The sequence below is a fragment of the Blennius ocellaris genome (genome assembly GCF_963422515.1).
Source record: "Blennius ocellaris genome assembly, chromosome: 2".
Lineage (NCBI taxonomy): Eukaryota > Metazoa > Chordata > Actinopteri > Blenniiformes > Blenniidae > Blennius > Blennius ocellaris.
The window spans coordinates 10,360,227-10,372,632 of NC_137651.1; the positions used below are offsets into that span (position 1 = coordinate 10,360,227).

The 12,406-nt window shown below is 39.4% G+C and overlaps 1 protein-coding gene across 1 annotated transcript; it reads left to right on the forward strand.

The window, feature by feature from the left end:
- The first annotated feature begins 828 nt into the window (after positions 1-828).
- tmprss13a (transmembrane serine protease 13a) lies at positions 829-12,406 on the forward strand. The gene is made up of 13 exons (XM_080514280.1): positions 829-883; positions 5,067-5,238; positions 5,341-5,448; positions 6,403-6,573; positions 6,979-7,105; positions 7,469-7,564; positions 7,670-7,713; positions 7,866-8,028; positions 8,199-8,368; positions 9,002-9,100; positions 10,178-10,320; positions 10,414-10,566; positions 10,673-12,406. Exons 1-13 carry the CDS (start codon positions 866-868, stop codon positions 10,685-10,687), a joined length of 1,479 nt encoding a protein of 492 aa, XP_080370406.1. The 5' UTR covers positions 829-865; the 3' UTR covers positions 10,688-12,406.

A 12,406-nucleotide genomic window follows, 5' to 3' on the forward strand; every position in this document is an offset into this window, starting at 1 on the left:
AACCTGAGTACAAGAGCTTACACAATGAGAAGCCCTCAGCCAGGGAACATCATGAGATACGCAGAATGTACATTATACTATTTGTCAGCAAAGTGAGGGAAATGTATTTTAGTCGTGAGTGACAGCAGGAGGGAAAATACCTGAAGAACAGGAAAGGCTGGAGGAAGAACTACAGGGCATGTTGAAAGTGACTATCTGGAAGAATAAGAAATTGGAAGGAAGCAAATTACGTGCAAATGTTTCCGAGAACATTACTGGTGCAGAAAGCGCCATCCTGGTGTTTATCCAGTTTGATATCTATTTATCTTCTTACTATTCATTTGTTTTATTTTGTCACCAGTTTTTCATTAAGCTACCTTTGAGCTCATCTTGGAGAAACAATAACTTTAAAGAGCAGACTTGCCATGTCTGGAAAACCCGCAAGCCAGAATTTAGTTAAAAAAATGTTTACTTTTCCTGCCATAAAGACTCAGGTGTTTCTTGAACTCAAAAGGAATTTGCTCAGGAAAATTATTAACTCTGACTGCGTTTTAAAGCTACAAAACCGGTCTAGCTGGTGGGGGGGGAATCATACTGAGGGCACACCCTTTTTTGTAAACAGAAGAAAGAATGGTTGAGAAAATGATGGACGTGGGAGGTGTTAAGGAGGGAGTGAGAAAGTAGATCTACCCGTGATTGTTTGGTTGAAGGTTAGTGACAAGCAGTCGTGCAGAAAGAAGAGGAATAGAAAAGCGAGAGGAGAGGTGTTTATTGTGGCCCACAATGGTCTGAGCACAGCGGCAAGACTGCGTAAAGCGTGCTGTAAGAAAGGCTCCACCCCCCCACCCCCCTGCCTCTCACCTTCAAGCTCTTCATTTAGAATCCAATGGATAAACATGGCCCGGTAAGTTCTGACTTTTTACATCCGTTTCGTAATAATGAAACAACCTCTTCTTGTCATGCAGTGTCTTTTTGCTCCTCGTGTGATTTCTGCTACATTTCAATCAATACTTTAAAGTTCCTCCCGAGACTCACCTGTTTCACAGAGTGATTGCGTGTTTTCTGTTTGCTCACCTCTCTCTTTGGATTTCGTTGTTTTTTGTTTGCTGGGATCATCTGCCACGCAGAACATGTAGTAGACTGTGAACAGATGTTATTGGTTTTTACTTACCTGGAGTTTCCATGCAGGTTTTCGCAACAACTTCTTCAAGCCTCCACTTTTACACTTCACTCAAATTTTGCGCAAAACTGCAAGATTTTTCTTCCAATTCTGATTGTTGGTAGCAGCTCATCAAAACGGCAACTTGTCTTAAGAAAAAAGGCTTTTCTTCAAATGTTGTGACTTTTTTTTCAAATTACCAAAATAATGAAGCCTATCTTTTGCTATCATTACTTAGTGGGAATTTTTCTCAGCCTGAGACCTGATCTTTGAGACGTGATGTCACATATTTTTACTGATACAATCCTAGAACTTTTTAGTTAATATGAAAATTATGTTCCACAACTGTTGCCATTACTGTATGTTACATAACCAAAGTCAATGCCTTTATGTAAAAAAAAAAAAAGTGTTGTGCTTTTGATTCAACCGTCCAGAATCTAAAGACAATAGCTTATTGAATGTTTCACAGACTTTCAAGGTCCTTTAAAGGAGCTGGTGAATTTGTGAAATATAGATAATGCTTGATAAGATGTAAACACACTTCTAATAAGATTGACATGGAATATCGTGCCAACCTTTAAAATCCAAAGTTAAATTGATGGTGGGATATTTAAATATGTCCATACTGTGAACTGTCTGTCTGTTCTGGGGGATGGTACATAAAGGCAACGCAATTTTTTTTCCTAATATGTAACTGTTAATTAAACATTGTCTGATGCTTCCTGCCAGGCAGTCAGGCAGTTTACTCATTTTCTCATCCATGGTTAATGTTTGAGTGAAGTATTGACATTTTGCATGTCACATAGGTCTCTACTGTTTTCATTTTTTCTGTAGTCTTGCACAATAATGGTGAAAGGCAATATGATCATGTGCACTCCTCTGGGAAATGAAATAAATGTACAGCTCCGCCTATTTTAGCTAGGCCATATAGCTCAGATGGAATCTACCTTTAGGCATACTTTGAAACTTGATCAGGAAGCCAGTCCTATGAAACTCCTTTGTCTGGAAGTCCATCAGAAATTACCCTCGCGCCGTAGAAACTCGGTTGGTGGGCCACGTCATCTTCCGTCCCTAATTGTCCACTGCCAAAGTATCCTTGAGCAATGCACTTAACCCAAATTGCCCCTCATGCCTTGTGTGGCAACCATCACAATTTGTGCGCGTATGAAAGAGTGAATTTGTTTAACGATATAAGGTGCTTCTGGGCTATTGAAGGCAAGGCAGGGTAACTTTAATTATGCACTCTTTAGACACAAGGCAATTCACATTACCTTACAAGGAATATAAGCAGTGAAGAAAGCATCATATAGCCTTTCTTTGTGCCTTTTTCCACTTGGGTTGAGAAGATGCCGCCACAATTTGGATGCAAACAGGTCACGAAACAACAAATGAGCCATTGTTAGTTGGCTTTTGAGAAATATTTTCAAACTTTTGGTTTAATTATTGACAGATTATTTTATATTAACAATTGGAAGTAGTTACTAAATTGGTTTGAAAAACTACACCATAAATGTCCATGTCTTATTTTTTTTAGTTGCCTGATCAAAATGCCGTATTAGTCGCATCACACGCAATAATTATATTTCTGCTTTTGGTCAGTGATATCTACCTCGAAACTAGTTCAAATTCATGTAACCACTTATTTTCTTTTAGGGGGTGGGAGCACTTTCTCCTCATGTGCTTAATATAGGTGAATGTTCTATTTGGTCTAATTCCACATTTCCTATATTAAAGGCTCTTTCAAATTTAAGAAAAAAACAACAACTTGGCACAGACATATCTCCTCACAATACAGCAGTTTGCTGTAAATACTGAGGCAGCACTGCTGCCGGGCAATCAGGTCATGTGCCAGGTATTGTGCTGCTCAAACATGTTTAGTCACATTGTGGTCTGCATTCAAAAACCTTCCCAAGTCGCATTCCTCATGTCACAAATCAGCCTGACACAATGATTATCAGACATGCAACACCTGCACAAATGTGAGCGCACAATCCTGTGGAGAATTACTGGTAGACGCATATATCACATTGGTGCCACAACTTGGACTCTGTGTACTCTGTGAACTGAGATCAATTCAAACGTGCTCACAAACTTTAGTTGGATAAAGTGGAATAAAAGATCCCACCGTCACCTGCCTATTTTTAGATTATAGTGATTGGCGCACCTATTGTCCTGCCCACTTAGGATACTAAGTGCTGAGTGCAACGGAGCAGAGAGAAATATTTTCAAGCAATCTTTTTAATATAATAAAGTAAATCCTCATCACTGAGGATTTTAAGGATGTTTTTGTTCTTGATCTTGACTTGTTCCCAAGTCTGTTTAGATCCATGAGGGTTCCTTGGTAATAATGGTCACGTCTGATAGAACTGCAGAAACATGAATTTATGGAGCACCCATCTTCTCTGCCGTCACAGTGAGCAATTAATATGCCAACACAAAATGCACTCATGGGGGACACAGCCTCAAAACAACTTCATGGAAAAAATAAAATAAAAGAAGAGCAATGAGGAATAATAAATAAAGTAAATCTGAGCTGTGCAGGTCTGTTTATATTGTCCAATGAATTAATATTGTAAAATCTCTTGAAGTCACTCATTAACAAGTTGGGAACTTTCTGCCTTTGACTGCAGCAACAGTGTTGCTTTTCGCCTGGTTGGCTTTCATACTGGTACATGGACATGACACACTGTGCTGCTCAGCTCCTCTTGGAGCAGAACACATAGGATTTCTAGTCGCAAATATTGAACATGTTCAAGCTATAATCTGTTCTATCTTTTGCAGGCGGAATTTTGTAGTTATATCGTGCTTCTCATTCAGCATGTATTGTGTTGCGAGTTCATCCTGCACCCTACCCAGAAACGAGTTTACGATTGTCAGAGCAGTCATTCGCTCTCTTTACCTACCTTAAATACCTGACATTGTTTGCTTATAAACCAGCCTTTACCTCTGTTTTTCATATCTTTGTTGAACACTAAAGAAAGGCTTTCTCTCAATGTTGATTTTACATTAAGAACGGTGGAAGAATCAAAGTATTTCCTGATCTCATATATGTTGCAAAAACCCAAACATGATGTCTTTAAACATGTCTTTTTGCAGTATCTTTAGACATTAAATAGTCAGCCCTATCGAAACTTAATTTAAAGAATTGGCAACATAAAACAATGCTGAATAACCTTTTAATTGTGCGAGATCGGGTGAACAGTTGTCGATAAACACCACTGACAGACTAAAAGTTAGTGACGTATTCTTCTGCAAAAAAAAGAGAACTTTGCCAATGAAAGGAGTTTAAAGGAGATCAGCGTCTGTTGCCGTGGAGATGCTCTCTGCTCAGTGTTTCACACAGTGATAACGGCAATCATGCTAGCGTTGCTAACTTGGTTCTGCAAACAAATGTGGTGTTAGCAAAGATATGCAGTCTACCAAGTGTCCGTTCCAGTTTATGATGAGTCATTCCCAGTGAGCTCATGTTTTTAGTTTTAGCCGAGAATAAAAAAATATATATATTTTTTGGTTCTTCACCCAGTGAGCTGATGATAAAGTATCAGTTTAAACAAATCCAAATATTGATAGATTCATGGCCTTTTGTCTGAAACATTTGAACAGGCTGCTTGGAATTATATATAGAAAAAGGCAGAGACGATATCACCTGCCCAGAAAACTGAGGAAATGAACTGTTTAACCTGATCAGTTAGACACAGTTTCCTAGACACGTAGCTTGTTTTTGTCTAGGTAAAGTTGTTACCTGAAGATAAACTTGAAACTGTATTGGACAACATTTGGTGTATACATATCTATGTGCAACAAACTATATATCTACTAGCTAATTGAAAACAGTCCACGTCTCCATTGTGTTATGTTTTAGATCGTAAATACACAATAATGGACATTGCATTGTGTGGTACCTGTGACAGTTGTCTTTTTCTCCTAGAACACCCCCCCTCCTCCTTACTCCTCTGTGGATTTCAACGTCCAACCACCCCCCAAGTCTTATGAAGACGTGTATGGCTTGCCACTGGACCTGACACCTCATTCCTACCCACATTACATCCCTCAGTATCCGTCGCCTGTGGCTGTTCCCCAAGTTGCACAGCCCAATGCATGTCAGTGATAAACACATCTGATGTATGCAATTGTGAAAATCAATGCTATTGGGAACATTTCTACAGATCTGTGTGTATGTTTTTGTTCTGTCTGCTGTCTAGCTCCCAGAAAGAAAAAAGGATGCTGTGGGAATAATGCACAGTGTTATGGCGGGTCGGGGTCAGCCTTAATCCTGATTGGCTTGCTTGCACTGGCTATCTGGCTTGGAAGTATGTTTTGTTTTCCCTACAAATATCTTGGCGTTTTAATGAATGTGAAATTGCTGCCCTCATTTATTCAGGCTGGTTGTGACTACAAGCAGCATATACAGTACAAGTATTACAAGTAAACAGTATTTTTCGTTACCTTTTGGTTTTGAAAACAGTGGGATTTGTTTTGGGATTTGGGTTTGTTTCAGTTCAATTTGTAAACAAAGCTGTTTGGTAAGTCATATCAAAATCTTAGTTTATGTATGAAATGATCAGTATTTCTTGAGGAAGAAAAGACCTTGGGAATAGAATTGCAATGTTGGACTTCATTACATATCCAACTTCTGGTATTTCCATCCATCCCTCTTCTTTTCCACCCAATTAAGAGTCGTGAGGGGTTGGCGCCACTCCCGGTTGACTATGGGTGAAGGCAGAATACGCCCTGGGCAAACACAGTGAGGCAGACTACCACACACAGATAAATTCCATTCATGGGCAATTAAAGTTATGAATTCACCTCAAGTGCAAGCTTTTGGACTGTGTGATGAAACCTGATTATAACTAAAACCCTCCTGTCTTAAACTGAGTTTGTTCTTGTTCTGAAGCAAGAGTGCTAACCACGCAATCCCCTTTTACAGATTCTAAACTCATTTAATTACATGGCCGTTCACAGACTTGCATGCCTGATAAGGCATAGTTCACATGACAGTACAAAAATGAAAGGTAGTTGGTAAGATGGTTCATCAGGGCTACCATAGCCAAAGACAGGGTGAAATACAAAACTTGAGACAAGCCAAGGCTAAAAACTAATGAATGGTTTGACTGTTTTGCTTCTATTGTAACCCTTGTAAATCTTCTAAACCTTTGTCTTTATCAGTCATTCTATGCATTTTTCACATTTTGTTTAATGTGCTTTTTCTTGATTGCCGTTGTATTACTTCTTGTGCTTTAATATCTACTTCACCCTACCCACAGTTCGCTACGGCACTGGGCTGGCAACAGCATCCATTCTGTACTTCGATAATGAGGATGATAGCGACTCAGGCTCTGACTCAAACTTTGACAGCTTCGACAACTGCCCCAACAACACGGTCCAGTGCGATGCTAGAAGAGACTGCAGGGCTGGTACCGATGAAACAAATTGTGGTGAGTAGACCCAAACACAGAATCACAGAATCAAACCAAATTGAGAGAGTGCAAGATGGGAAAAGAATTTCACAGCCAGAAAGATATCCATCTAAACTATGTACAGATTAATGACTCAAACAAAAGTATATTACATTTGTGTAGGTAAACGCCAGAGGGTCATTGAGTAAAGCAGTACAGGAGATGACTGGATTGCTGTACAGAAATTTATTGTATTTGGAGGACTTGCAGTCGTGCTCGCGCTTTGACTTTGCAGCGAGAACACCGGTTTTGGGGGCTTTTCTGTATTGAGTGTGCATGTTTTCCCTTGGGATGCATTCATGTTTTCAGCTTCATCCCACAGTCCAAAGAGAGTTGCCATCTGAACTGTAATATTTCTCTCCTCTCCTTCCATGTCTCTGCCAGTACGATTTGCGAGAGACAACAGCCTGCAGGTGAGGACTGCTAAAGATGGCCGCTTCCTGCCAGTGTGCTATGACGGCTGGGATGAGAACATGGCCAACCAGCTCTGTGAAGACTTAGGATTCAGAAAGTAAGGACTCTTTAATCAATGAAGTGTGCTCTACTTCACCAAAGTTGAAATGTTGAAAAACCTTTCACATACCTTTCACAGGTAAGATACTACCATCTTACCTAATCATTCAGTCTTCTAGCTCAGGGAATCAGCCTGTCATTCTACATGTTCCAATTTCAATGTCAGCAGGCAAACATCTAATTTCTTCTCACCTGCTGCTTTGTGTTTAGCTTTCAATCGATTCTCCACAGGGGTGACTGTAATAAAGTAGTAAGCAGAATGGGTTTCCAAGCCCAATCAGGCATTGATTTGGCAAATTGTTCTCTGTATGTGAAAGTTTTATCTTTCCACCTTCCTGAACTGATGTCTCTCCATCCCCAGGTCTTATAACACTAAAGCAATTGAGACGCAGAACTCCATTGGTGTAGCCCTGGTTGACAGATCAGAGGCTCCTATCCAGGGTCTTGTAAACGTGAGGTGTGCATCTCATGTCATATGAAAGTCCGTTGTTTAACAGTGATGTTAGTTTCTTGTGTGTAGTCGTGTCATTGAACCTGCTTTTCCCATTTTATTATCATGTAGCTCATCCTGTCCAAACCAGCAGACTGTCTCCCTGCAATGTGTGGGTAAGGAGCTTCCATCTGTTCCTTCTGTCATGTGTTGTATACAAGCTTGATCTCTCCCTGACTGTCTTTGTCCACCTCAAACCACTACAATAACAATATTGTTTCCGATTACTGCCACTGCATTTTAATGGGAATGCGTCTCCTATTTTCAGACTGTGGTAAACAGCAATCGACGTCTCGGATCATTGGAGGCAGCATAGCTGTAATTGGTCACTGGCCTTGGCAGGTGACACTCCACTTCAGAGGATTCCACGTCTGTGGCGGAGTCCTGATCGCTCCTGATTTTGTGGCGTCTGCTGCTCACTGTTTCCCAAAGTAAGGGACTTAGGACATGACCCTGCAGTTATTTGTACCCTTGATGATTATTGCTGTTCTGTTATGCACATAGTTTAACAATGCATAGTATAAAAGAAAGAAATGTGACCATATGGTGATGACAGCTCAAGCGTTGTGGTTTTAATTGGTCATTATCTTTGTTATTAAAGACAAATGTCCAATACTCGGAACTGGAAAGTGTATGTTGGAGTGGTGTCTTTGGACAAACTGCCTGACCCCTTCCTGGTGGAGAAGATCATAGTCAACAGGTTCTACGACAGGTCGACCAATGACCAAGATATTGCCCTCCTCAAACTTACATCTCCAGTCACTTTTAATGGTTGGTTGCATTTTCATTTAATTAAAACAATATTCATATTTGCATGGGATATATGTCTGAGGCAGTGTGGGAAATTTGATTCTTGTGTACACAAACCCAACGTCAAGTGGGAAGAAAACCTTTGTGCTGCATAGTCAATGTGAAGAAGATGTTGAAAGACAAATGCCTCTTTCTTCGAGGTATAGAAAGATAGTCTTGTATGATGCAACAAAAGCTGGTAATGCTAATAGTAAGTATTTTTGCAAAAGAAGTAAGCAGTGTAGCAGAGAGTGAATGAACGAGAAGGCAAGGCATTAGCTGTCTGCCCCAGATACACTGAAGAAAACCTGTTTCAAGAAATCTGTAATACATTCTTGATATAATACATTCTTGATATAATACATTCTTGATATAATACATTCTTGATATGCTTCATACCTGAGGATTAGAGCAGAAATCCCTCATTGTTGAGTCTTGGCTTTTAAAAGTGTGCAGAAGTCACACTCATACTGATAAGCTGAACACAATGTCTTTGCCCCTGCCTCACACTGCGTGTCTGTCTATAGAGTTCCATCTTTTAGAGCACACACATCTGTTGAAGTGCTTGGATGAGGTACGTAAATGCTTTTTTTGTTTTTGTTTTGTTTAATTCAGAAAGAGTTCAGCCAGCTTGTCTGCCCGTGTCTGGACAAACCTTTCCTGATAAACTGAGTTGCTGGACCTCAGGATTTGGTACTACTGAAGCAGGGTCTGGTAAGCTGGAATGTGGTGCCACAGAGTACACTGGAAATGTAACACATGGCTTATTTTCAGTCCTGTTTTTTTTAAATTATAAACCACAATGTAATGTGATTTATACACATGAACCTTTGCTGCTTAAAATTAAATGTTGAAGTTATTTTTCATTGTAGTTCATAGCAGTTCTATACATTTTGTCTTGACAGAATAAAAAGAAAAGATTCAGAGCTACTTAAAAAACAGCCATACTTGGGAAGCATACTGTAAATTAAAATCATATCAGATAAATGTATACATTGCTCCTTGCAACCACAGTGTCTTTCCATATATAGCTCACTTTTAAACAGTGTGTTTAGTAATTCAGATTTATGGTACTTTCATGTCAACACATCATGCTTCACAACTAAATGTCAAAGCTTTTTCTGTGAACATTTCGAAAATATTTCATTGAGTTGCTTAAAAGGATTTAACATTGGCTCATAAATATTGACCTTCCTGTAAGATCACTGAGTGGTTTTGGGTACATATAAGCAAAGCTAATTCCAAATAAAAGAAAAATGTAACTGTAATGCACCACACAATACGTAGATAAATATTAGTAACAGATTTTCACCACAAATTGTCTTTACAACATCAAATGGGAGGATTAAATGTGAAAACAAGTCAGGGTAAGGCAACTTTATCTGTATTGCACATTGTAGCAAGTCCATGAGCAATACCTTAGAAAAAATAGGGTAGCTAAGTTACAAACTGGAAACAAGACACTAATCAGGGATTTATTCATAAGCACAGACGGACTGAATGACGCTGCTGTCTGTGAATATTACATATTCTGTAAGGGATTCTTGTAAAGCTCTGTGGAGTACACAGTAGGTGCAAAATGGAAGCTATCAAATGACACAGAACATAAGAGGACATGTCGATCTACCTGCAATTAGATCAACTTGGGAAAAGGGATGAGGTGGTATTTAAAATTCTGATGGTAGTGCAACTTGATATTACAGTCAGTGCATGTTTATTTTCTTTGTTACAGTTTATGATGTTCATATTTGATGAAGTCTCATGGGATAATTTATTGACCAACTATTTCAGGCACTGCTTCAAGGACTCTGATGGAAGTGAATGTGAACATCATTGACACGCGAGTGTGCAACAGTCCCCAGGTGTACAGAGGTGCAGTGACGAACCACATGCTTTGTGCCGGAAGGTTGGGGGGAGGCAAAGACTCCTGTCAGGTGAACAGATAGCTCAACACGGGGTTCTAGTGACTATTTGTAAGACAAGTTTCGAACCCGAACGATAACTACAGACACTCTTTATTGTCTTAGGGTGACAGCGGTGGACCTCTGGTGTGTCTGGGAGAGGAGCGCTGGTATTTGGCAGGAATCACTAGCTGGGGATCAGGCTGTGGTTTGAGGAACAAGCCTGGAGTTTACACCAAAGTCAGCAGTGTTCTACCCTGGATTTATAGCACAATGCAGGTATGAAGAAGTGAAGCAAAACAGTAAAAAGCGAGAGGTGTCTGGCATTATTTTGTCTAGTCTGATGATGTTTTCACAACCTAAACTTCTCCTGTGCTTCTTGTAGCAAGAGCGGCCATGATGCCTCCTCGTCTCCTGTTTCTACAGCGAAGTCTGCACTTTGAAATCATGCTGAGAGATGAAGGAATTTACACACAAAAGAATGCATAGATGAAGACAGACGTTTAACCAGTCGCATGACAAGTGGGAGAAGATGAGCACAGGAAGTTTGCTTTGCGTCACATTCACCTCCTGTCAAATGTATGAGTTACATTTTATTCTACCAATGTCAATTAACAATGCAACTTACACAATGCACTGACTTCAGTCTTGCATTTTTATGTTGTAATGCAAATACAGTATACTTAAGTTTACGATCATATTCAAACTTTTAAAAGCTGACTTACCTTTTATTATACGTTCTGTGCCAACTATACTGTGATTTACTTTCCTGGTTAGAAAATTATATTTGTGGTAATTAGTGTTAAGAGATGTGTTTTACTTTTCCTCAGGGACACATCCTAAGCTTTTCAATGTTGATCATTGTGTGACAGGAATAAGAAGAAGACACTTTATGTATACTTTATGAAGGAACAAATCAGTTTGACACTCCACTCCAGTTTACTGAGCCGGGACTCTGTGCACCTGAACCCTTATATCATGATCAACCTTTTTGACCAAGGGAACCATTTTCTTCCTTTATCAATAAAGTCAATGGATTGATTCAATCAAATTCATAAACCTCCTATGGATTTAGCTGTACAAGCTGTAGTTTATGTTGCATTTATGAAATTACGGGACAACACTCTGAACTGCTAGCATTTGCACAATTGTTCACGCAAGCCAAAACAATGAAATTAATAAAAATACACAGGCATGTAGAATCCTACTTTTTTTTTTTTTTTTTTTTTAAAGGACTTTTAAAAATACTCAGGTGTATACAGGCCTTTTTAAGTCTTTCAGATATAAGTGAAAAAACTGAATTATTAATATATTAGTAAATAATGTGCATCCCAATAAAAAATCAGGAACTTAGAATAGTCTTGTTTCTTTCTTAATTTTTCTCATTTATCACATTTGATTACAAGAGGTGTCTGAATGTTTTAATGCACAAAATAAATAAAAACAGAAGTTGGATGGCTTCTGTATGGGTACAGAGAGCCTTTACACAGGGGCTGAAGGACCACAGGTTGAAGACCGTGACCTTTATGCCTTTATACTTACACTGTGATTTTTTTTCTTTGTCTCCAGTAATTACTCCCTTTGCATTATATGCCACTGTATGTATGTGTTATGTGTATATGGATTCTGATTGTTTTTCCTTGGGATCGCTGAGCATGTGAACAAAAAGATGAACATAAATCCTCCTTGATGAAACAGTGAGCTTGTCTTACTTGAGCTGAGGAGCAGAATGGTTGGCTGTAGCATCAGTCAAAGCTGCTGTCTTGGTGGTTACCATTTTACTAAACTCCTGTTTACTGTTGGCTGGCACTCTTGCCTCACCTGATCAGTTCGCACGTGTGTGGGTTTACTGCAGGTGCTCCGGTTTCCACCTGAAGGTAAAAACCATACAGGGCACTATGCCATGGATAACGCTTGCTTGTGATGCATTTACTTCCCTGAATAACCCTTGGCTTACCTCTGAAACCTATCTGCTACTTTCTACACTTTGCAAATTCATCCCAACTGCTACTTCTTGTTTTATTAGGTCATACATCAGGTTACACTGACCTACACAGCTGAAGCCATTGCTTTAAAATGTACCTTAAAACAACTGAGAATAAAAACCCTCCTGTTTACC